Source organism: Schistocerca serialis, chromosome 10 (assembly GCF_023864345.2).
Source record: "Schistocerca serialis cubense isolate TAMUIC-IGC-003099 chromosome 10, iqSchSeri2.2, whole genome shotgun sequence".
NCBI lineage: Eukaryota > Metazoa > Arthropoda > Insecta > Orthoptera > Acrididae > Schistocerca > Schistocerca serialis.
This window is the reverse complement of record NC_064647.1, coordinates 195,560,517-195,588,363: the sequence shown is the minus strand read 5'-3', so window position 1 is coordinate 195,588,363 and position 27,847 is coordinate 195,560,517. Positions and strand designations below refer to the sequence as shown.

General features: G+C 37.9%; 1 protein-coding gene across 1 annotated transcript in view; it reads right to left on the bottom strand.

The window, feature by feature from the left end:
• The window catches only part of LOC126424820 (nuclear RNA export factor 1-like), a 156,064-nt gene that overhangs the window by 42,332 nt on the left and 85,885 nt on the right, over window positions 1–27,847 (bottom strand). Inside the window, exons 8-10 of the mRNA XM_050087613.1 lie at window positions 16,539–16,648; window positions 12,057–12,093; window positions 9,290–9,531 (exon numbers count right to left, since the gene is read on the bottom strand). Of these exons, the coding sequence (XP_049943570.1) occupies window positions 9,290–9,531; window positions 12,057–12,093; window positions 16,539–16,648 (389 nt within the window). The remainder of the gene's footprint in view (window positions 1–9,289; window positions 9,532–12,056; window positions 12,094–16,538; window positions 16,649–27,847) is intronic.

The window sequence follows — 27,847 nt, the reverse complement described above, 5'->3', positions numbered from 1 at the left end:
TATGATTGTTTTATGGGCGAATCGGATGTGAATGAAATATTTGATATTTCAAACTGTGTAAGATGTATTCATTGTAGTGAAGTTGGTCTGGAACTCTCCATAATAAAGCACGTAGGACTTGCTAGTGAAATACAACTGAAATGTGATAAGTGTTCATACATGACCACCTTTTGGAACAGTGTTGCAGTAACCGCAACTGAAGAAAATGCTAGCAAAATCTACGAACACAACAACGAGCAATGCTTGCTTTAGACAAGGAACGCCTTCGGGCTGCAGACAGGGCTGTAAAGAGTCTAGAAATACAAGCAAGAGTAAACAGGAGGAGTAACAAGAGGAAGCTGGAGGAGGAGTTTGCAGAGGATGAAGATAATCCATCCTATGCACCTGGAATGCACTAAAAAGTTAATCCAATCTTTGTCGCTCGATTCCAAAAACTTTTATTTTCTCATACTAATTACATGTTTTCTACGGATCTTCCAAACATATTTGTTTCAAACTTTCAGTAAATGTTACACAGTACCTTCTGCATAATTTAACACAGTCTTTTTCCAAAAAACTGTATATTTTTGAATATATAAATAAAAAATTGCAAAAATATGTTGTGAATTTTCATTACAATTGAAAAAAAATCATCTTTAATAACTGAACTAAAATTTTGTAAAATCCCTGTGTTAAGTTGTAGCCCATATTCCAATAAATAATCTGTAAAAAGTTCAACTTCCTACTTTCTGAGGAAAGATGTAATTTATAAGCGTTATTTTAACATTGCAAGTATAGGGCGTTCCGGAGCCCCTTAATATACATATACTAGGAAGTTTCAAACCAGCAACTTCAATACAGTAAAACCCCGATTTAACAAACCCACTGTTCATGAATATTTGTCAGTCCCAGAGAAACTCCCGTAAAAGTGTTATTTTTCCTCTTTTAATGACCCCACTTTAAGAAAAGTTCACTTTTAAGGAATAAATGTTAAACATTCTGCAAATTAAAATCCATTTTTTATACTATCCCTAATACGCCCGAGTGAGTTTCTGATTTCTTTCAGTTTCAGTCAGGCAGTACTTTATGTTGTGTGACAGTAGTATATCGTACTTGATTGTTTCAGTCAACACATATCTTGATTGAATTTCATTGCACTGATACTGGAAAAAGCATTGAATGAATGCAAAATCAACTTTCACTCTGCTTGCCTTGTGACTCCCATCACATGATTGGACGTCACAGTCTCTGAGTCACGTAGGGCAAGCTGTTAAGTGTTGTCTTTATTATTCAGGGTGCATACACGGACAAGAAAAATAAATTTTCAGAATTCTCTATGATTTTCCAGTTAAAAATGCAGATTTTCTGGGTGAAAATATGCTATAACCCTGCTGAAAGTACCCTTTTCCCTGAGTGAAGTGGCAACAGCTTTCCCCTCACAGTTGTAAAACTTATCAATACTTTGAACGCTGAAGGTTTTATACAGCAGCATAGAACTTCCCGGCACTTTACAAAATGAAACCCAGCAAAAAAACAACGAGTTTTGGAAAGATCTCCGATGCGTCCAACATCTACACTGCATATTTTCGCACAATGGAGGTGTTAACAGGAGTTCCACAAATACAGCACAGTCGATTCTGAAGGGCCAAAGACAAGATTACAATGCGCTTTTGACAGCCAATCACTACTCAAACCATGTGATCTCGCCAGCCAATGACAGCGATATTCAGAGCAGAGGACACGTGATGTAGTCAGCCAATAGCAACATCATTGCTAAGCAGTGTGAACGCTCAAATATGGAAGGTAATGGTTTAAACTAATATAAATACAGTATAGCTACAAGGGACACTAAGCTTTCACATATAATATCGGTCATCAAAAATTATTAGCTGTTTTTTCTGTGGATGTGGTTAGAAAGGCTCCTACAAACATAGCTTACATCACAGCACCTAAACATTTCTGACAAGCACGACTATAAATTTCATTGCCGAGCACCGAACATTTTGTGGGTTACCTGGCTGAATACATGTTCTGTTGTGCACTTTGACTCTTCCATAGAAAAGCCAACTGCAGGTGTAATTCCTCAAGAACTCACTTCACACTTTATGCCTTTGTTATTGCGTAATTTGTAATCTACGAAAGAACTAAAATAAATGTGAAAAACTAACCTTGAAATGTGGTCCTTTTTAGCATGTGTTACCCTTTAAGATATATCAAACACAAATGGCCCAGTAAAATATTAAATAATGGCGTAAATGGCTGGTCTTTTAAGCCTGAAAATTTTGTAAGTGGCTGGTCCTCAATATTAAATTTTGAATGATGTCTAACACACTGTGACTTAAGAAATTCATCACATGTAACATAATTCATCTTGTGTAAAAGGAAATTTACTTTAATTACTATTAAAAACAGTCTTGATCACGATTTATTCTCAACAGAAAGGGGTTCCTACTCAATGGTCTGAAGATGACCACAGTAGTGGTCGAAACCGGTCACCTTGTAAAATAAATCGTGATCAAGACTGTTTTTAATAGTAATTATTTACAAGACATTGATCACTGCTGTTCCCATAATGCATTCAAAAGAAATTTACTTTGACAATAACAATACTCAAACTACTATTTGCAATATTTTTCTGTGACCTGTTAAAAATGTAAACAGTTGTGACATAATGCTCATCGAAATGAGGCCCAAGAGAAAGGTGCAAGGAAAGCAGTTTGTTGTTACAAAGTATTGCATAGTCTTTGACACATATTGCTGTTGGCAGATGCTTGAGTATGTATTTTATTTTGTTTTGTTGTTATAAATGGTGTATTCTTTCTTTTTTTGTTACTAAAGTTTTATTTTGGTGTTATTCTTTCTTTTATGTTTTATTGCTCTGGTATTATTATGCAATTATGGGCTCAAATAAAATTCTTTGTTAGAGTTTTTCTTACCAGTCAAAAATTACAAAAATTTAACTGAAAACTAGAATATTGAAAAATGCCTGGAAGTCTAGTCTATGAGATTCTCAGGTTCTCCCCAGATTTCCAAGGGCATATACACCTTGTTATTGTCGGCTATCAGTTTCAATTTTGTGGTATTTGTAACGGTACTTTGACTACCGTGCCTCTGCCAGAGAAAAGATGTGATTTACGATTGCGCATGCAGAAGAGCGCTGCGCCAGCGACAGATTTTCATAAGTAATTTTGATCCTTTTTAATTTTACGTAGGTGCTTGTTTTAACAACTAGTTCATTACTCTCTTGTTATCTTGTCTTCATATGTTTAAGGCGTGTATTTTTTGGCGCTGATGTTAAAGAATGATTTTAAGTGGAAATTAAAACTATATTATGAAACGACCACAAGGCGTCTTCAAGTTATTTCAGCAGTGATTCGCAATGGTTATCACCAAATTTGTAAATGAATCCAGACAGTGAGAACTTCAAGAAATTTTCGTCAGACGGAGAACAGGAGGACCAGTGAACAACGAAAAAAGGACAACCTACAAGAAAATCAAGAAGTATTCCAGATGCTGCCACGAAGACTATATTATAATAGATACTACGTTTCTGACAGAATTATAAGGTAAATTACAACTTATTTCTGATGCTATTTCCTTACAGTCACTTTTTGTAGTGTTGCCGACCCGGTCTGCCATTCACGGTCAAATTACAGCACTATCTCAATCAGTAATACGAAGTCCGCCTTATCTGTAACTTATTCCATCAAAATTCAAACCCCAATCAGATTTTCTATTTTGTATTTTCACGGCAGAACCCCGAGGGAAAGAAACACTACAAGTTATGGAGCATAAATGAAGCAGATGTTGACTATCATCCAACACATCAAAGACAATTTCAACATAAAACTTAAAGACATGGTGCAGAAGTACGATTTATCATTGTCTTAATGTCAAAGTTAGCAGTTGCTCTGGAAGCAAAAGGAAAAACATTTGCATGTCAACATTCAATGATGTATAAGAGATTCAAACAAATGTGAAGCGACAGGATTCCTACAAGTGAAAACATACTACAAGAGAAGGCTCGAGAAATTACATGAATATCGGTGTTGAAAATACTGAATGGCTCTCGTTTTTGAGTGTATGTGGATAGAGTGAGGCTGTGGAATAGACAATGTAAACCACTGGAAGAACATTACATTACCACAATTAATATTGTGTTGTAAGACTAGAAACAAAGCAAATAACACTGGCATCATTTATAACTTAATTCCTGTGAAAATATGTTCTGGTATGGGACAAAAATGCCAAAAAGGTAAAAAAAAAGGTAAAGTAAAAATGACTGCACTATCGTGTGTAAACACTGACAGAAGTGAGAAAGTGCCCCCACTGACAATAGGGAAATTTAAAACTATCAGGTGTTTTAAAAACATAAAAACACTACCTTGTACTTAAAGAGTACAATAGCAATGCCTAAATGATATCGGAAATCTTTAAAGACTTCTTTGGAGTTTGGACAGCAGGAAGGAAAATAGTTCTTATTACTGACCAATCCCAAGGAAACATCATGTAACTGTTGTGTTTCTTCCACCAAACTGCACAAGTCATCTGCAGCCTCTGGTGACTTAATACACTTTAAAATAAATACATTTCTTGAGAAGAAGGGAGTGAAGAGTCAACGTTACACAGGCAATGCATGTTTTGTTGCTGCCTAGAACTGTGTAAAACAACAAAACGTGCTGAATTGTTTTGCAAAGACTGGCAGTGATACATCAGTTGCTGTCAAACATGGCATTGCCCCCAAAAGAAGAATGGAGCAGAATCACAGGTGTTCCTGAAAATGTGACATTCTAGGACTGTTTCTTGCAACGATGATGATTTGATTTCCACACTTGAGATGACAACGTGATGTGTGAAATGCTTGTGAAGGAACACTTAATTAGGAGGTGGTGGCGACTATATGACGATAGAGAAGAAAAATGAAGAAGAAGAAGAAGAAGAAGAAGAAGAAGAGGAGGAGGAGGAGGAGGCCACTGCACAGTTTTGCAGTTGCTGTGCAAGGACTTGATATCATCATGAACTACTTTTCCTCTTTTAATGTAGGCAACAACTTCTGTCATTACAGTAAGCTGGAAGGCAAAAAACAAACTCTTCTTGAACATGTTATGTGAAAAGTGAGTCTTCAAAAAACCAATTATAAAAAATAAAGAGAAAAAAAAAAAGAAAGAACCAGCTTGAGGAAAAAAATATTTTGGTCCCCAGAGATTTGTTAAAATGAGGTTTTGTTGTATTAAGGTGAGTAGGAACGCACTATCCCGACAATGTTAAATTTAGCGACTTGGCTTCCCTGTATTTCAGGAACCACTGTAGCCATTGACATGAAACTTTTATAGGACATTAAACTGTATGTACTAAGTCTACTAAACTACAATAATTGCATTTCAGCCAATGCTTTCAGAAATACAATTTTTTAATTACATGGTTAAAATTTTGTGTACGTTATCCTAAATAATTTTATATATACGTAACATTGTGTTCTTCTTTTAGTTCAGTAGACTCAGGATGTGTTTGTTATTGCTCCCTGAAAATCTGAATATTCTACTTGAAGTGGTTTCTGCGATGTAGGGAAAAATGCAACAGAAAGTGTAAATTTCAGGAACGGCTTCTAAAGTTTCAAAAGACTGTAACTCACTTAATATGTGCTTAATTTCTTATTTTTAGACACTCAGATGCACCCTGCGCCATATTGTATATCATCCTCTTGATTTTTTCCAAGTTTTTTCTTCTTTTCTTCTTTCTGGGCTCCTTAGTGGCCAACTGTGCTGCACACACTGCTTCATCAATTCGAACCTTGTCCATCTGTTCAAGTTCTCTGATGCAGTATGCTCCAGGATTAATTCCCATATGCTGTAGCACTTCCAACTTACCAATATTGCCATCATTAAAAGCAATAATGGCATCACTGACACCCCACTTTAGTGTCTTCATTCCAATAAAACCATTTTTTGTTAAGCGAGTCCATATAAGATTACTGAACGAATCTTTGGGATTCTGAGTCTGACCATGCAGTCACTTCTTCAGTAATTCAGGATTTGCCAGGTCTCTGTAAATAGTCGAATTAAGTCAGGTGATGCTGAGGGAATTAGATTAGGAAATGAGAAACTTAAAGTAGTAAAGGAGTTTTGCTATTTGGGGAGCAAAATAACTGATGGTGGTCGAAGTAGAGAGGATATAGAATGTAGACTGGCAATGGCAAGGAAAGTGTTTCTGAAGAAGAGAAATTTGTTAACATCAAGTTTAGATTTAAGTGTCAAGAAGTCGTTTCTGAAAGTATTTGTATGGAGAGTAGCCATGTATGGAAGTGAAACATGGACGATAAACAGTTTGGACAAGAAGAGAATAGAAGCTTTCGAAATGTGGTGCTACAGAAGAATGCTGAAGATTAGATGGGTAGATCAAGTAACTAATGAGGAGGTGTTGAAGAGGATTGGGGAGAAGAGGAGTTTGTGGCACAACTTGACTAGAAGAAGGGATCGGTTGGTAGGACATGTTCTGAGGCATCAAGGGATCACCAATTTAGTATTGGAGGGCAGTGTGGAGGGTAAAAATCGTAGAGGGAGACCAAGAGATGAATACACTAAGCAGATTCAGAAGGATGTAGGTTGCAGTAGGTACTGGGAGATGAAAAAGCTTGCACAGGATAGGGTAGCATGGAGAGCTGCATCAAACCAGTCTCAGGACTGAAGACCACAACAACAACAACAACAACAACAATAACTGTAAATAGGTTTTATGATATCCATGACTGCTGCTGAAATGGAATGTTTCAGGCTGTATGAACTGTTTTGAGTACTGGGCATTGTGGTAATTGCACCGTGAATCAGGTCCAGGAGGGCAAAGGTGGTGTACTGGTTTTTCAGCAGTTGACAGTCTGTGAAAGAAGGTAGCCTATACTGCCTGCTTCATTTTCAACAAATCCTCAGTATTATTTCTAATTGCTATCCCAAAATACTGCTGTAGTTCATCAATCAGTTAGTCAGTCAGCCTGCCTCTTATGGTTTTACCATCAGAAAGTTTCTTGTCTCTCGAACTTTGTTTCAAATTCCTGAACCTGGTGTCCTCTTCTGGACATGACCAACATATTCCAGATTTATGACAATCTTCTCAACATATGGTTGAGTGGCTGCTACACTGTTATATGCTTTGAGTCTCCATCACCTAAGAACTTAGTTAACACACTCCCTTTTCGTTCACAGATTGACTAAAATTTTTAATAGCTGCAGAGGCCTCCATACCACCACTTGTTCCTTCATAATTTCTGTCACAGATATGCCCTCCTTCATTCCCTGATTTACACTTATAACAATGTTCAGTTAAAATCTGGAAATCTATTACCTTTCCAGTATCCACACTGGTCACCACAGCAACAGAATTCTTACAACTGTATTCACACTTCTGCCAAGTGCCATCAAAAGCTACTGTTATGTCAGTCATACCATCATTTTATTTCAACAGCTTCGTTTGCAGCACCCTTCATGGACTCACATGCAACAGATTCCACAGCAGCTCCAATAAATCCTGCATACGTGTTGATTTTACAAGGTGGGCGTGGCATATTAATCATGGCACACATTGTTTCTGCTGCAGTGTGTCCTTTGCCAATTGCTCTCAATCCATAAAACAACCCAACATTTACTTCAAAATAATTATCTTTACACTTATCTGAATTCCAAAATGAAGGAGTATATTTACAACTGGAACAATTAAGTTTCCTGGCTGGTCCATTTTATATCTCACCGTCTTCATGTAAACTAACTGGCGATCCACACATTTTACAACACACACACACATTCACCTATCACCAGAATCTATCAGAATATACCCTAATGTACCATTTAGATCACTTTCGTTTTGAGAAAATAGTGTATCACAATGTTTTATTTTAATCTTCAAAGCACCAATGCCCTTATTCGAAAATATATTACCATGAAACCCACGTTTCTTAAAAACACTTCATTTTGGCATCATACTTTACTTTTTGAGAGATTTACCAATCTATCTGACCCTTTTCCTCAGAAAAACGTTAGGACTTCGACATACAATGCGTGTTTATACTATGAAACGATACGCTACTGTTTTTGACAGTGCTACCGAAATACAAACACGTAATTTAACCTTTATAATATAGCAATCCACGGCATTCTATATAAAAAATTACATTTTATTAGATCTTTAAGTAATGCACGAAAAAATTTTAACATTTTCAAATGGTGTACGTTATATTTAAAAAAATAAAATATTTCCCATGTGACTTTATAATTTTATTTGGAAAATTGCAAATTTTATAATGAGATAAAAATTCGAAAACATGAAATTTTTTTTTTAAGTTCTGACTCCCCTTAAACAATGGAAACTCCAGGTAGGAATATCAACAATGCACGAAAAGATAGATTGCTACTTGCCATAAAGACATCATGTTAAGTTGCGAACAGGCACAATTAATGGAAACTTAAAGAAAGCTTTTGGCCAAAGCCTTCATCATCAAAAGAGGAACACATACCACTCATACATACAAGCAAGAACATCTTGAGCACATATGACTGCTAACTCTGGCGGGTGCGTGCATGAAGTCCCCTTGCTTGTGTGTATGAATGGTATGTGTTTCTTTTTTGCTGATGAAGGCAGTGACCAAAAGCTTTGTGTAACATTCTTTTAACGGTGCCTGTCTGAGGTTTTACTGTATTATGAGACAATCACATTACACACTCAGCTGCCCCCAACTACATTAATAAATTAGAAATGTTTTGTACTTGACAGCACACTGAAATCTTCTAATCATAAAAGCAGTTTTTTTTTTTAGTTTATTTGAGAATTGCGTTTTACTGCTTTAGGAAACTGCTGTCTGGGCACTGACCTCCCATTACTGTAATATGAAGAAAATCAGAGGCCCATTCCTTTATGAGATATACACTTGAAAAGTGATTTTCTATCATTGTAAAGAGCAATGTGCTGTGGTGGCTTCCTGCAGACAGTACTCCTCATGATGCAGTTGCAGCTTTTGACCTTATACATCTGGTGCCAACCAACTTAAATCAGACAACAGATCAGTGTGCCTCTATGGTGGCTCACAGCCAACAAAAACGCTTACATCACACTTTGTAAGGGTATCAGGCCTTGGAAAGTTTTCAGATTGTGTTATAATTTCATATTACAGGTGAGATTGTACAATTGTATAAACAGTAACTGTGTAAACTAGGAAGTAATAATAGGTATGATTAAATTCAGCAGAGATTCAAACAAACTGCATTAGACATGGAATAGAAGTGTCATTTTATTATAAGACACCGATTTTTTTTTTTTTTTACCATACCTATGGCTGGTACTCTGTCCTGGTGGATACACAGCTGACAATGAGAAGAGTGCCTCCTCATGGTAAGCATCAGCCAATGGCAGGCGAGATTCTGAGTCGTATACACCGTAATACTGCTCTAAGAACGCCTGCACGAGTGTACGACCTTGTTCAGAGCATGCAAAATGTGCTTTTGCAAGGGGAATCTTGGCCTCTTCATCCTGAACGTCAAAGAGAATCGGTGGCGGTAGCTCCGTCCCGTCCTGTATAAAAAGAGTACGTATAGACATTTTCCAACTAATTCACAACTTGAGTGGGACTAATGTTGAATGTTACCCATACTTTTAACTGTCAACTAATTACAGCACACAAAAGATTTCTTAAAAATCTCTAGCACAAAAAATTGGAATAATATGGCAAAAAAGCATGTCACTCAGTACTTAAGGTTCACAATGAAAATGAGCAAGAAAATTACAAAGTCCCTTTTTACAGAAAAAAGACAAAGATGCAGTTTTCTTAGGAGATCACAATTTCTTTGTGTGAGCCTGATATCTTTTACTCTGTAGTACATCTCTTTAAACAATTTTTGACAATTTTGAAAACTGTCCAACCTCTCACTATTAACACAACACTAAATTCTGACCACTCTATTTTGGCCAGTGACAATTTTTTCTCCAGTACAAGTGATAACGTCACACGACGGCATATGGCAAGTGTGTTTCTTGAACTTTCATTTTCCATTTACAGAATCTCTTGTACTAGTACTAAAATGTTTCTGCAGTTTAATATAAGCAGCCTACAAAAATGAAACATCTGCTGTATGTAGTATTTATTATCCCTTTGTACAACACGAAATGAAAATTTTGAGCCTTTCTGAAATAACGAATAGGTAATATACACATCCACTGAGAACACAGTCCGAATGCCACGTTACAGAATCACAGTGTGTAGTTTCCGAGAATTAATTTTTACACGAGGAATGTTGCAACAATGCATATTCTATACTCTGGGATGCAGAAGGAAATTTCAATAGTACCAGTACATTGCAACAGAATGATAAAATAAGTGATGGGTAACTTCAAGGTTGGTGTAATCCTTTTAATCTGAGGCCACTATTAAGAGGACTTGTTTCAATGCCACTATTAATTAATTCAAGCCATCTCATTTCATTCAGTTTTACATGGCTGAATGCACTCTGTTCCATACCATGCCACCTCACTCACACCTAACTTTGGACCTCCACTTCAGCAACCCCAGTTGCTAACTGATCTCACATGTGACCACATAACAACGATACAAAGGATTAAACATGTCCGCACACAGAATCTGAATTCCCAAATAACTTTCATGCAAATAACAAATTCCAAGTTACTGGACTAGGTATACACAAGCATTTATTCTTTTCGTTGAAAAGAGAAAAGAGGAATGTTTAACCATAAGAAATGTTTCTTCAAATTCTACAATGGTGCAGTATCTGCATATACCTTGTTTTTGAAAACTAAACTCGTTAAAGCTATAAACAATGTAATACTGATCATTTTGTGCTTCAAAGCCTACTTATGTTAATGTTAGTAATAACCACCACAGCTGTATTTAGGCATGTTTATCATGTCACAACTAGTTTTGCTCAAAAATCGTTAAGTGACCTGCAGTAGAAAAGAAAAAAAACTATGCTAAAAGCTACAGTAATACACACAATTAATTACACGCAACTCACACATAAACATTCTGCTCAGCATCCTCGATAACTGTACGTAACTCAAATGTCATCAGTGTAATTAAAGTCATTATATTCACATCAGACAATTACGACATCCCATATCAATATAGCATAATCGGTGCTGAGCAGGATGTTTACATCTTTCAATGACTGGCAGCCCAGTCTGGACTGTCCAGTGGTCACAGAACATTATGTTCCCTGCACTAACTGTGCACCCATACCGGCCAGTTGGCGGGATGTAAGTATGCCGGTTGTGTTTCAAAATGTGTCAAACACTTCGTAAGGCAATTAGACTTATCTAGGAATGAAAACAGCAATATTCTGTGAAAACTAGTTATGAAGATTGTTGGTGAATTATATATGCATATAATTTCCTGCATGTATGTTTCTATGGCTTTCAGCCAAATCTTTATTTGGAAGAACAGTGAAACGGTTACAATTTGGGTAATATTTTCAAGTGGTGTAGTGCAACAACAAGTGGTCAAAATATAGTATGTAGTACACACTTTCACACGCATAGTATAATTTATCAAATTACCAGCTCCAGAATTCAAATATCCACTTTCAGGTTTGCATCAAGACAAAATTTATGATTTCTAGCATTAAGCTGCAAGTTCAAAAGGAATGTACTTATTTAAGTGAACTGGTAGAACGCTTACAATTAGCAGTGAAGCAGTCACTCCGTCACAGTGGTTTTACAAAATGTAAACCAGTATCCACATTTATACGAATAGTAGTCACAACATAAAAATGTAGGGTTAAAATAGCACAGAAGATAATGTGAGGTGATCTTAATAAAGCAATCAGCAATAAAGTGCTGGTGCTTCGCATCTTGCATCAACTTCAGCATGCAAAGTTGTTTTTTTACTGTGCACATGTTTAAGGGGAGTTGGACCCATTGCAATGCTATGGGTATTATAATTTTAAATATAGGCTTATAGTATAAACTCCTTGCAATCCTTAGACACTTTCAATACATATTAAAGTATGAAATGAATATTAAAATTGTTTGAGGCAGAAGGAGACAGACACACTTCCATTACATTTTTTCCATATAGGACTACTCACCAGTTTTAACACTTTTGGAAACCTCTTCCTGACTTCACTGTTGAGGGGAAAAAAAATTGTAGATCTTTCATCTGAACAAGGGATCATCAAATGTGAGGACTGAAACAATGCTAAATAATGCATTAATTTTAATCCACACATACATACAAACATAATGCACTGCCATTCAACTTTATATTATGAAGGTCCTTTAAAATAAACTGTTGCCAAAAAATAGGATTCAATGATTTACACACCAACAGCAACTGAATCACTTACTTCTGTATTGTAATGCTATAATATTATAAAAGATGCAAAGTTCTTTTCCCCTTCCAAGGTATGGAACAGTCTAAAGGAAATAAACAAGAAATCTCACTGGGAGTTAAAATGCTGTAGATTTTCAGTGATTCATGCACACTGAAAGGAGAAACATTATAAAAACAATGTATTTCCATATTCTGGACAAGCAGTCACCAGTCAAATGTCAGTTTTACTCCACAAAGCAGACAGTTACAAGAAGCTGGTGCATAAGCAACATCAGTTCCAAGACATTATCATAAGTGTTGACTTTCATCAACTAACCATTATTTTGCAGTTTCAAATGCAGTATTTTTGTATGTGCATGTAAATACTTGATCAGATTTAACAAACAGAACTGAGGGGACATTCTCACATCTTATTGAAGCACCTTGCTGGCCAGGATACACTTGCAGAAAGGAAGCAAAATGTGATTATTTTTAGAATTTGTGCACATTTCAATACAGTATCTGATACAGAAAGTTAGTTCTGTTGAAAAATTTTTGTAACAATGCTGGGATGGTATTATACCATACTGTAGAGGTAGAGATATAAACCACAATACATGTATCTGTGAGCTGTGTGAAAGTGGTGGCCTGTGTGTATAACGATGAACAGAACTGATATTGCCACACTGTATGTTGTCACAATGTCCCGTATTCATTTTTACATTTTTAATGCCTTTTTTTCCAATGTCAGCCACAGTCAACATTGGAACAAAAATGCACAAAGCTTGAGTAAGGTTTAGTCTTTGTACAAAAGTGTAATTGTTTCACTACTTCTGTGTAATGTAAGTAACAGTGCCGAGGACAGCAATGTGCACGACACAACAAGCAGTGGAGCCACCGAGAACAATAAAACTGAAGGGCATGGCACTAGGAGTGATCCACTGTGTTTGTGACAGGCTGTGAGCTCCAGAGAATACCACATCTGGCTATCAACGAATCATAAAGCTGGCCAATTAAAGAGAACAGCCTATTCTTATACAGCACTGTGACAGTATTGTGGAAGGAGGAAAACACTGTTCTGTTGCTCAATTGATAAAATGGGTGTTGTCTCTTGTCTGCTGCTAGAATGGATGCATGTTCAGGAAAGAGTCTAATTTTGCAAGTACTGCAATCAAGTATAGTGATATTTTTTTATGGAAATAAGTTCATGTACTACTAGTCTTGAATTTTGAAAAAAAGAATGCAACTTGCAATAACCTTTTTGCCAGCTGTTTCAATATTCTCACCAGACAATATTTGGCATGTAACAAATCTACATTGTGTTATCTACAATGACTGCCAAGAAAACTAGAATGCAAACTAAATAATAACCAGTACCAAGATACTTTGAGTTTATACCTATTAACTCTGAAGGTAATTGGTGGTAGTAGCAGTGTTTTGCTGCATGCTTACATCCATTTATCATGGTAAAACCACTAAGCTTAGACGTCACAGCATGTTGGGTTGTCTTTGTGTAAATAGCAGCTGGAACTCAATAGTGTGACATTCTTAAAAGTGATTGCTGCCTGAATGCATGTTACCATGACACCACATCACAAAACTAACTGGCTTTTTAACACTGTGGATAGCATATTTCTATAATTATGACATACAACACAGGTCTTCTTTACTACAACCCAACCCCCCCCCCCCCCCCCCCTTTTAAGACAGAATTTTAACTTTTTGAATGACCTTCATAATAAAAAGTGTGAAAGTACTAATAATGAAAATGAAATAAATAGGCTCAACATAATAAAGCATTTGCCTCTGCTGAACAGCTACTCTTCACTTTTAGTTTATATATATATTTTACCACAACATGTAAATGTTAAAATATCTATTTGTACACATTCAAGCATGCAGCTGTCAACAGAGACAGTTAACCATACACACAAAATTCAAGCTTTCGCAACAAACTGTTCCTCATCAGGAAAGAAGGAAGGAGAGGGAAAGACGAAAGGATGTGGGTTTTAAGGGAGAGGGTAAGGAGTCATTCCAATCCCGGGAGCGGAAAGACTTACCTTAGGGGGGAAAAAAAGGACGGGTATACACTCGCGCGCGCGCGCGCACACACACACACACACACACACACACACACACACACACACACACACACACACACACACATCCAGACACAAGCAGACATATTTAAAGACCAAATATGTATATCTTTAAATATGTCTGCTCGTGTCTGTATATATGTGTGTGTGTGCGCGAGTGTATACCCGTCCTTTTTTCCCCCTAAGGTAAGTCTTTCCGCTCCCGGGATTGGAATGACTCCTTACCCTCTCCCTTAAAACCCACATCCTTTCGTCTTTCCCTCTCCTTCCTTCTTTCCTGATGAGGCAACAGTCTTTAAATATGTCTGCTTGTGTCTGTATATGTGTGGATGGATATGTGTGTGTGTGCGAGTGTATACCCGTCCTTTTTTCCCCCTAAGGTAAGTCTTTCCGCTCCCAGGATTGGAATGACTCCTTACCCTCTCCCTTAAAACCCACATCCTTTCGTCTTTCCCTCTCCTTCCCTCTTTCCTGATGAGGCAACAGTTTGTTGCGAAAGCTTGAATTTTGTGTGTATGTTTGTGTGTCTGTCGACCTGCCAGCACTTACCACAACATGTAAATGTTAAAATATCTATTTGTACACATTCAAGCATGCAGCTGTCAACAGAGACAGTTAACAACAAACTGGCTGCAGCACAAAAGTATATATGTGATCATTTCAAGTAAAAGTAATCCTTTGTTTGATGCGAATCAAGCAGACTTCTTGGTCTTACCAGCACCAACCCGATGATGAGTGTGATGATCGTGCATGCATCTGGGAACCAATTACTGTTAAAACAGAAAACCACTTTCCAAAGAAAATGCTAGACCAGGACAAATATTAAATAAACATAAACAACATTATCAAAACGAAATGTTTGCCCTCGTATTCTCATACACAAAGTATTGTTCCATGTCATTAAATCAGTGGTAATGTGCATCAATCCCATGGCAGAAAAATAAATATTGTAATCATATCATTAATAGTAAGATTAAAAATCTACTCATCTTGCCACATAAAAAAGTCTGATAGTATTAAGTGGACAGATAAAAAAAAATCTACTCATGAAGCGGCAGCAGAAGAACACATACATAAAAACGAAGTTTTACTTATGCAAGCTTTCAAAGCCAGTGGCTCCTTCTAGCAGAAGGATTGAAGAGGAAGGAAGAGGGGTGAAGGCAAAGGACTGGAGATGTTTAGGGAAAGGGTAAGGGTTCAGGAAAGTCACCTAGTACCCCTGGTCAGGGGAGACTTACCGAACATGAGGAGAAGGAAAGAGTGATTGTTGGGAACTGATGGTGTAGTCCCCAACAGTTGGTCTTTTCTTCTCATCCCATCTGGTAAGTCTCCCTTGACCCGGGGTCCTGGGTGACTTTTCCAAACTCTAACCCTTTCCCTAAACATCAACAGTCCTTTTCGTTACCACTCTTCCTTCCCCTTCAACCCTTCTGCCAGAAGAAGGAGCCACTGGCTCTGAAAGCTGGCGTAAGAAAATCTCTTTTCTTGTACATGTTCTGCTGCCGCTCGGTGACTAGATTTTTTTTATCCATCCAATTACATTATATTGTCAAAAATTGATTCCTTTTTTTCTGATAATATTAACATTTATTCATTTTTCAATCAATCTTCTGTCCAGCAACCCTGTAACAGTTCACATGATACATCCTATGTGTTATACTGGCAACCCACTAATCGTATCATTTTATGCAGCTGTTGAAATACTAACTTCAGTGATAATTAATATTTTATTAAAGAAGAAGTGCACACAATGCCCAATTAGCATAACTGCACAGAACGTGACATTTATCCACTATAAACTCCACAATCCCCATCAACATTACATCACCTTTTGGCTACAACACAACAATTTTCCATCAGTACCTCTTATGATAGTAGCATCATGTACCCCACCAACACAATTCACTGCATCAAAATTATCTTTCTTTGTTACACACGCCTAAACATGGACATCCTCAATTCCTTTCTTTTCTTGTGCTTAGAGGTTCACAAGAAAGCTCCCACAGAAACTGAACTACATATTAATACCCATGCAGTGCAGTAATCAAGGACATCAGGATTACATCCATACATTAACGACCATCCCTCTACATGTGTTACGCATCAGCCCCTCGGGCAGATGTATTTCTTGTGCACCTACCGCGTCACCAGTGTCATACCTTACATAGGAACTTCTATCCTCATAGCGTCGACACACAGGATTACCCTCAAGGACTAGTTCCACTAGGCGCAATCCCTTAAGTGCATCCAGCTCAATGATATTACGGATCTGGAAAAATAGAAATACAATAAAAATGTGAAATTGAAGTAACTGTTTCAAAGAAACTACAAAAGTTGCATACAAATTTGTATCGTACCTCAAATCCAACTAAAATACTTGAATATAATTCCATTACTTAATCCATCATTCAAATCCGGCTTAAATAGTGAAATTCTTATCTTCTACAGCCATTTCAAGTTCAAGTACACAGAGTAATGTGAAGTTATAGAATATGGGTCAATTAAATTCAGAAATTTTCTTGTAAACATTACAGGCACAAAATTTTTTGTACCCTCATTGAAACTGTGTGCCAGACCGAGGCTTGAACTAGAGACCTTTGCCCTTCACAGCCAAGTGCTCTAGCAACTGAGCTATACTTTCACCAGTACCTCATCTCATACCTTATGAACTTCACAGGAGTTCTCCTACGAAACTTGCAAAATTAGCACTCTTGGATGAAATGATATTGCACAGACATGGCTTAGCCACAACCTGGGATATGTTTCCAGACTGAAATTTTTATTCTGCAGCAGTCTGGCACACAGTTTCAATCTGTCAGGAAGTTTCATATCAGCACACACACACACACACACACACACACACACACACACACACACACACACACACTACTGCAGAGAGAAAATTTCATTCTGTTTACTATGCTAATGATTTCACAACTAACTCATTATCTGTAAGTGATACAGTCAAGAAGGGAAACAGAGTAACCTTCAAAGTAATATAGTTAACCAATATAGGGAAGTTATAGCTACAGCGACAAATGAAGGGGAATTTTCAAGTTAAATACTGCTAAAGACATAGGTGAAGTTGTAAACCATTTTAATACTCTACAAATGATTTTTTATGGCATAGAAGACTTGGCCCGAAGTCTAAGAAAGATATTTTTGTAGGCTACTGTGAGGCTTAGGCCGGTATTACACTATCAAATTTCTTTGTCCAATATCTTTGTCAAAGATATTTGATGGTGTAATAGGAACTTTGTCAAATGTCATCCAATATTTGATCAAATCTAGGGCCTCGCTGTAGATTTGATCAAAGAAATTGCTTGTCTTTTGTTCACTGCAATGTGACATGTTACCACATGGAGTGCTAGCATCGCTGCAGCGTTCTGTCGTCTGTAGTGTTTTTTAAACATTGCCGGTAAATACAATTGGTGTGTGCCGACAACTACAAAATTAATAGAGATGTATGAAACTTTACAACGTGAGGCACCCTGAATACAGAAATAGATTAAGAAGATTGCAGATGAGACCTGACCTGACCTGACCTAACCTGACCTGACCTCTAACCCAACCCTCTCCTGCAGCAAGGAATTTGAGTGTTAACAGTGAGCCTGTCTTCTGAAGATGTAGCAGTTCTTAAGTGAATATTGTGGTTTGTGATATGAGGATACACTTCACTGAGCACATACAGAAGTGTATGCTCATCCATTCTTAAGTAATTGATGTACGACTTGACGTCTTCCACTGTTACGTCACGTAACAAGTTACTAATAGTATGAATAAATACAATACATCATTTGTTTCTATTAAAAATTTTGTCACTGGAGTAGGAGGAGTTGGCCACTAGTAAGTCTTTCAGGCTCCTTTTAAACTGATCTTTATTTGTAACTAAATTTTTTATGTTTGCTGGCAAATTATTGAAGATGAGTGTTCCTGAGTAGGGGGTCCCTTTTTGAACTAAAGTAAGTGCGTTTAAGTCCTTGTGCAGATCATTTTTGTTCCTGGTATTGTATGTATGAACCGAGTTGTTTGTTTGAAAAAGATATATTATTTACGACAAATTTCATTAAGGAGTAAATATACTGAGAGGTAGTAGTTAGTATACCCAGTTCTTTGAAGAGGTTTCAGCAGGACGTCCGTGAATTTACTCCACAAATAATACGTATTACACGCTTCTGGACTCTGAAAACTTTTGTTTTACTTGAAGATTTACCCCAAAGTATTATACCATATGACATTATGGAATGAAAGTATGCAAGCTTTTTCATTCTTATGTTGCCTATGTCTGCTAACACTTAAATTGCAAATACAGATCTGTTAAGGCGTTTCTGCAGTTCTGTGGTGTGCTCCTCCCAACTGAATTTATTATCAAGTTGTAATCCCAGGAATTTAAGACTGTCAACCTCATATGTATGGTTCCATTTTTTCCCCTACTTCTTTTCCACATGTGCACACAATGCAACTGGGGTACGTGCAACTGCTGCGGTTAATAACAAGTTGTTGTCAGCCATCTTGAACTTTGATGAAAAATTTGATGACAGTGTAATACCCCTTCTAGCGCTACGTCAAAGATCTTTGTCAAATATATTTGACGGAATGTTTGATCACATCTTTGATCAAATCTTTGACGAAGAAATTTGATAGTGTAACACCCCCCTTACCAATTCATGAATCGTACAAATATGAAGATACTGAATGGTAAATATGTATTTCTAGAGAATAATGAAAATGGAATAAAAGAGGACCATCAAGACAAAACAACCACTTCATTACCATTGTCAAGTACAAGAAACACTAATTCTGGAAGCAAAACAGACAACGAAGAAGAGGAAAAAGAGGATGGCAACAAACAACATGCACATATATTCTATGAAGATGGAATTCTAGACGATGGAGAAGAGGAAGAAAGCATTTCAAGATGTTCTTTTGGTGCACCTAAACCTAAAGAATATCCTGATTATGGAATGTATATAGTCCAACCTTTTAATGATGAACCAACAATGGTTGGAGAGTCTACGATTGGTCTGAATTTCCAACTATGGAAAGCAGCCATGGAAAGAGAATTGGAGTCATTTTATCAAAAATGAAACTTTTGAATGGCTCGAAATATCAGAAAGAAGAAAACCGTTACAATCACGATGGATGTTTAACATAAAAAAATCCTGTGGGTGTAGCAGAAAAATCTAAAGCACGACTTCCAGTCAATGGATGTTCACGAGAAGAAGGGTTAGACTACAGAGAAACATTTTTGCTAGAGGTAAAATATGGATCACTTTGATACTTTTTAGTCATGGCAATAACAAAAATATTTACTAATTCACCAAATGGATGGGAAGACAGCTTCCTCAAATGGGGAATTAGATGATGAAATCTACATGATCCGTCCAGCAGAAGCTGGAAAACAAAAAATCATTTAGAAAACGGAAGATTCGGCAATTGAAGATAAGTATTTATGGATTAAAACAAGTTGGCCCTTGCTGCAACACAGATGTCTGCGCAAAACCTTGCTAAAGATGGGTACGAAGCAATCTAAGACATATTGTGGTCTCTATTATAGATGAAATGAAGAGGTCACAATGGCTATACGAGCGGATGATTTCTACATTCTAACTTAAGATGAAGAACATATGGAACAATTTTAAGGGACAATTAAAAACCAAATTTAACATGCATGATTTGGGAGGGATAAAACAATACTTTGATAATACACCCTCCCCCTCCCCCCCCCCCCCCCACACACACACCTGCAGTCTCATGAAATAGACGTCACACTACGAGCAGCAGCACCAGTGTATGATACAAGTGGCGACTGGATGAGGGTGGAGGAGACTGGGACGAGGAGGGGGAAGGATGGTAGGGTAGGGGATGGTGGACAGTATAGTGCTCCAGGTTAGACGGAGGGCAGGCGAGAGGTGAGGAGGGACAGGAATGGGCGGTGGGAGGATCAGAAAAGGAGACAAGTAGAAAGACTGGGTGCAATGGTGGAATGTGGGCCGTGTAGTGCTGGAAAGGGAACAGGGAAAAGGCTGGAAGGGTGAGGACAATGACTAATGAAGTTTGAGGGCAGGAGGGTTATGGGAATGTAGGATATTTTGCAGGGAAAGTTCCCAGCTGTGCAATTCGGAAAAGCTGGTGTTGGTGGAAAGGATCCATATGGCACAAGCTATGAAGCAGTTACTGAAATGAAGGATGTCATGTTTGGCAGTGTGCTCAGCAACAAGATGGTCCACTTGTTTTTTGGCCACAGTTTGGCAGTGGCCAGTCATGCTGACAGACAGCTTGTTCGTTGTCATGCCCACATAGAATGCAGCACAGTGGTTGCAGCTTAGCTTGTAGATCACATGACTGGTTTCACAGGTATCCCTCCCATTGATAGGATAGGTGATGTTTGTGACCGGACTGGAGTAGGTGGTGGTGGGTGATGTATAGGACAGGTCTGGCATTTATGTCCTATCACAAGAGTATGAGCCATCAGGTAAGGGTTTGGGAGCAGGGGTTGTGTAGGGATGGACAAGTATATTGTGTAGGTTCGGTGGACAGCGGAATACCACTGTGGGAGGGGTGGGAAGGATAGTTGGCAGGACATTTCTCAATTCATGGCATGATGAGAGGTAGTGAAACCATGGCGGAGAATGTAATTCAGTTGCACCAGTTCTGGGTGGTACTGAGTTACAAGAGGAATGCTCCTCTGTGACCGGATGGTGGGACTTTCGGAGGTGGTTGGAGACTGGAAAGATAAGGCATGGGAGATTTTTTTTTGTACAAGGTTGGGAGGATAATTACAGTCCGTGAAAGCTTCAGTGAGACCCTCAGTATATTTTGAGAGGGACTGCTCATCACTGCAGATGTGCTGACCATGGGTAACAAGGCTGTATGAAAGCGACTTCGTGGCATGGAACGGGTGGCAGCTGTCAAAGTGGAGGTATTGCTGGTATTAGTAGGTTTGATATGGATGGAGGTGTTGATGTAGCCATCTTTGAGGTGGAGGTCAACATCTAGGAAGGTGGTTTGTTGAGTTGAGTAGGACCAGATCAAGCAAATGGGGGAGAAGTAGTTGTGGTTCTGGAGAAATGTGAATAGGGTGTCCTCATCCTCGATTCAGATTGCAAAGATGTCATTAATGTATCTGGGCCAAGTGAGGGGTTTAGGATTTTGGGTGTTTAGGTAGCATTCTTCTAGATGGTCCATGAATAGGTTGGCATAGGATGGTGCCACGCAGGAGTCCTTGGCTGTCCCTTGGATTTGCCCACTGACGGCTGGCGGAGTCCTTCTGCCATGTAATCCCTGAGGTTCAAAACAACAGTGGTGGAACCTTTGTTGGCAGGTAGGATTATAAGGTCAGGATCAGTTTTTAAATGGTGGACTGCAGTTCTTTCTGCAGATGTAAGGTTGGTTTGAGATGGTGGACTGAAGTTCTTTCTGCAGATGTAAGGTTGGTTTGCATGTTGAGGGGTTTAGGGACTGATGGTGAGGCATGGTCCAAGGATAAGAAATTCTGGAAAGTTAACAGGGGGTGATTTGGGAGTAGTGGTGGTGGATCACGATTGGATGGAGCAGTGAACTGAGTTAGGCAGGGTTCAACACTGGTATTTGGTTGACTCTGATCTGCAGGGTTGGTGGTGAAAAGGTGTTTCTACTGTAGGGACCAGGAGAAGGAGAGAAGATCTTTAACAAGTCCTGGATGACTTAATTTGGGAGGGGAACAAAATTTGAGGCCTTTGGAAAGGGCTGATGTTTCTCTGAGGCTAGGGCTTCTGGAGGAAAGGTTGATGACTGTGTTACTGGACCGTTTAGGTTATGGATTCTGTGTGGTGGTGGGAGCGAGTTTTGGATGGTGGAACAAGTGGAGTAGGTCTGCGAGACAGGGTTTGTAAGCTATGAGGGGGCGCACGGGAGGTTTGGAGGTTGTTGTTGAGGTGGTGGGCAGTGGTGCTCCAAAGCAGGAGTAGGAAATGAGCAAGGTGGAGAGCTTTTTGAGGCAGCATTGTGCATGTTGCTCTAGTTCCTGGAGGGCAAGATTCTCAATGTGTGTTATGGGTTATAGGAATTTGGGATTGCGTAGCACGAGAATTTTGCGGATGGAGAGAAGGTACCACGAGGAGTTTTGGGGTTGGTTGATATGGTTTTGCCGGACTATGTTGGTGAGAGCTAAGGACTGGTGGAATCTCAACAGGTGGAGGTCATTGTGCAGCAGCCAAAGATGGGAAATTTGCTGGTAAGGCCATTTGGGGGGGATTTCATGAGAGACTGGGTTCTAGCTAAGGATAAGGAAACTTTTCTGTATTGACGCAGGTGGAAGGAGTACAGATCCATGGCAGTGGGAAAAATGCGAAAAATTATGTGAATAATGTGGTCACTCCCATTATGCATCGGTGCTGTTACTCGCAGTGTGGCCTCAGTTGCCTGAGATGGCAGTCTCTCTCTCTCTCTCTCTCTCTCTCTCTCTCTCTCTCTCTCTCTCTCTCTCTCTCTCTCTCTGTGTGTGTGTGTGTGTGTGTGTGTGAGTGAGAGTGAGAGTGAGAGTGAGAGAGAGAGAGAGCGAGAGCTTTTTTTTGGACGAACACCTTACTGGCTGAAAGCTTTATTTGTGACAATCTTTCTGTTGTGCCTGTCTGCAACTCAGCCTCTCCGCTATATGGTGAGTGGCAACTTCCCCTATCATAATATTGTTACATTCCATCCTGGATTTTCCATTTTTTGATACTTGGATGTGAAGATTTTTAAAAATACGAAAACAGACGAGTTATTACAGACCAATCACCATACACGAAGAAAATTTTGAAAACGTTTGGCACGAGTGACTGTAAACCCATTTCTACTCTGATGGAACCAGGAGCCAAGTTAACGACCCATGCAGAAGATGTACAGTTCAATGAAAATGTACCATATTTCGAGGCAGTATGAGCATTTTGTATTTGTCACAAAGATCAAGGCCTGATATTGCTTTCGCCACAAATGCTATAACCAGATTCTGCAAAAGCCAGAGAGAGAGAAATGCTCGAAAGCCATTAAAAGACTATTTAGATATCTAAAAGGACAGACAGACTATAAATTAAGATATTGTAAAAAGGGAAATAAAAAAACTAACGGGCTATAGTGATGCAAATGGTGAAGGGAGTTGGACAGCAGATCTTCCACTACTGGATGTTGTTTCAGATTAATGGTAGGACTTACGTCCTGGTCTCATAAAAGGTAGCTTTGAGCTCTCTAGAGGCTGAGTATGTGGCTGTCACATGCAATTCAAGAACCGTTGTGGGTCAGAACTCTAAAAAAGTGATATAGAGCCTAATATCTGTATGGAACCCACTAAGATATTCTTTGACAACAAGGAAGCTATACACTTCAATAAAAATTATGTTACTAGTGCCAGAATCAAACACGTAGACATAAAGCACCATTTTGTTTAGATTAGATTCAGGTTTTGCCTAGTAAGGCGACGCGGGGCTTCCGCGTAGTTCCCCTACACTCTGTAAAGAAGTATGGGACTCATCATCATCATCATCATCATCATCATTCAGGTTTTGTTCCACAAACGCAAAAAATGAGATGATTCTTGTGGGTGTGGGACAAGTCAGAAAGTATAACATAAAAACATTAAACATTTGAATGATACTTACTACCATGATCTTTTTTTTTCCCGGGAGATTATCGAAACAGGTTAATAAAACGTGGTAACTGGAACAGCTATTATTTACAGAATTAACACACTGTCAGAATGAAACATTGTTATGCACTATTAATAAATTTATCATACGCAAAATATCTAATCTTGACTGTTGTGACCAAGTGCTGTCAAAACTGAAATATAACACTTATTTTTACTTAAGCTAGTTTAACAGTCTCTGTTAAGATATTCATCTATGGAGTGGGAGGAGTTGCCTATCAAAAAGTCTTCCAAACTCTGTTTAAACCGTGCTTTATCTGAAATCAAGTTTTTAATAGTTGCTGGAAATTTACTGAAAATGTGTGTTCCTGAATACTGGACCCCTTTTTGGACCAAGGTAAGTAATTTTAGGTCTTTATGTAGATTGTTCTTATTCCTAGTATTGATACTACGTATTGAGCTACTGGTTGGAAATAGAGATGCATTTCTTGCAACAAATTCCATTAAGCAATAAATATACTGAGAAGCAGTGGTTACAATACAGAGTTCCTTGAACAGGTTTCTACATGATGTTCTTGAATTTACACCACAAACGATTTTTATCACACGCTTTTGCACCCTAAAAACTTTTGCTCAGTTCGATAAGTTACCCCAGAATATGATACCATATGACATAATACAATAAAGTAAGCAAAGTACGCAAGTTTTTTTTTTTTAATTTATTTTTTATTTGTCTCTCCTACATCTGACATCATTCTCACGGCAAATACAGACTTGTTTAGGTGTTTAAGCAATTCTGTAGTCTGCCCTTCCCAACTGAATTTATTATCGAGTTGTAATCCCAGGAATTTAACACCGTCAACCTCTTCGATCTGCATTTCTTCATATGTTATACACATACTGGAAGGAAATCTCTTACTGGTTTTGAACTGCATATAATGGGTCTTTTCAAAGTTTAATGACAGTGAATTAGCTTTAAATCACTCAATGTCTGTGAAAATTTGATTATCAGCTATTTCTAAGTCTGTACTTGACTTGTTACTTACTGCAATGTTTGCATCATTTGCAAAATGTTTGTATATTTGCAAACAAAACAATCTTAACATCTGGCAATGTAACAGATGAGAGGTCATTAATGTACACAAGAAAAAGCAATGGATCCAAGATGGAACCTGGAGGAACACCACATGTAATTAATCCCCAGTCAGATGAAGACTGACTGCTTACTGCGCAGGTATTTTGCAACAACACCCTTTGTTTCCTGTTAGATAAGACTCAAACCATTTCACAGAATTGCTGGTGACACCATAATATCCTAATTCACTGAAGAGAATGCTGTGGTTCACAGTCAAAGGGTTTTGACAGGTCATTGACAGGTCACAGAAAATGCCAGTAGCCTCTAATTTATTATCGAATGAACTAAGTACATTCTCACTGTAAGTGTAAATAGCTTTCTCTATATCAAAACACTTAAGAAATCCAAACTGTTGCTTGGACAATATATTATTTGCAGTAAGATGTTTAAGGAGACATTTGAACACAACCTTTTCAAATATTTTTGAGAAATCCCGCAAAAGCGAAATTGGTCGATAGTTTGATGGTATCTCTATCACTGTTCTTGTAAAGAGGCTTAACTTCAGCATATTCTGCTGATAAGAGATTGATTTCACAAATAATGTAAGATAGAATTCAACTCACATAAGCACTCTTTGATTAACTTTGTTGATATGTTATCATACCCACTGAAATACTTAGATTTTTAAGGATTTTATGATGGACGCTACTTCTTTGGGAGACGCGAGTGTCGTTTCCATTTTACTGAAGGTATTTTTAAAGAGTGGTCTCAGATACTCCATTGCACTGTTCACTGAACGTGATAACCCCAAGCTGTCAGTAACAGAAATAAAGTACTTGTTTAAGAGGTTTGCAACACTACATACAGTTGTTACCAATGTCTCACTTCTTTATGAGCTATCTGTTCCTCTACCTTTATGGCCCCACCTGTTTCTGTCTTCACTATATCCCATACAGTTTTTATTTTGTTGCCTGATGTAATTATCTTTTTCTCATAATCAATCTGCTTCGATTTCTGGATTACTTAGTTCAATATTTTGCTGTATTCTTTGTAATACATTACAATTCTATCATCAGAGTTGTTCTAGATAGTAGATACAGACTCCTTTTTGTCCAACAGGATATCTTTGTTCCTTGTGTGATTTGAGTTACCTTTAGGGGAAAATTTTTTTTGGAAGTGGAGGTAACTTTTTATTAATGACTGCTTCGTATTTGTAAGGAATCACACAGAGCAAGGGATAGTGAATTCAACTATTTATAGACAGAAGAGATGTTGGCTGATCTACTACCCAAACCCTTGAACATGAAGGAATTTTGGAAGCCAGTGAGACAATATGGTTTGGCTTATGAAAGTGACATCTGAAGTACCTCTTCCATGGGGATGTTGGGAACATAAGAACAATATATTTTTATGTGGAAGTGTGTGCTGCATTGTGTACTGCACGGATTGTAATAGGCATTTATGACTGTGCTTTGTATACTTTGTGGCATTACCTTAATGACATATTGTAATGCACTGTTCTACGTAATTATGGATGTTAGAACATGCCTTATTCTTGTATTTTTCATATTCAGAATTAATTATTTCATTCTGCCAGTTCCAACAAAAATGGACTTTCATTTCAGAAATGAGACCACTTGCTACCTGTGAAATGGAAAGACATTATGGACATATTTCTTTTGACACCAAAACACAAAATCACGCATCTGATGTCAATATCGGAATAAAATTAGGGATGACATAAGATGAAACCTGCTTTTATTTTGGATTGCAATAGAAACAAGGCTGGTGTGGAGTTCAGAGACCAGCTAACGAGCTGATAGTCTTTCAAGAGGAAGCAAATAAAATGGCAAAAAGAAAGCTTTTGTTCACATTTTCATGATGATGATAAAATCTTATGTAAAAATCAGGTTACTATCAAACATATCTTCAAATTGCTTAGTGACCTGGCAGCGACATTGATAAACAAAGGATGCCTGGTTGAAATCTATTCCCACTCAAAATAGTTTATATGTAAACAAAATCCAAAATCGTTTAAAATTTTTCATTCAATGGCAAAAGTAACTATGTAATTTTCAATCAAAATCCAAATTTTCAGACAACTTCTAATTCTGCCTCCTGTTAGGAAAAAAAGTTGGGGTATGGGGTGGGAGGAAGGCAAAAAATTCTATTATTGTGAAAACAGTTTCATTTCGATATACAAAATGGTTGCTTGTGTAAATCTGTGTTTCATTTTAGTATTTCATAGAAAAAAGACCCTTCTTTCAAATACAATGAAATGATGTAAGTTCTGCGTAGTAGAATTCACAACATAAAATGCAGGAAAACTATGAAAAAGCCAGTTGAATTACACCCTAACTGCCCAGTCCTTGAACTGTCAAATCAGATGTTGCTGAGGGAATCAGGCTACAAAGTCAGATACTAAAAGCAGAAGACCAGTTTAGCTATTTGGGCAGTAAAACAAACGATAATGGCTGAAGTAGAGGGAATACAAAATGCAAACTAGGAACAGCAAGGAGAGTATTTCTGAAAAAGAAGAAATAATTAACATCTACTAACATCAATTTAAATGTTATGAAGTCTTTCCTGAAGGTACTTGTCTGGAGTGTGGCCTTGTAAAGTGAAGTGGGGATGATAATTCAGACAAGCAGAAAACCGAATCTTTTGAAATGTGAACCTACAGAAGAATACTGAAGATCAGATGGGTTCATCAAATAACCGATGAGGAGGTTGTGAATTGAATTCTGAATAAAAGAAATTTATGCCACAATTTGCCTAAAATAAGGAGT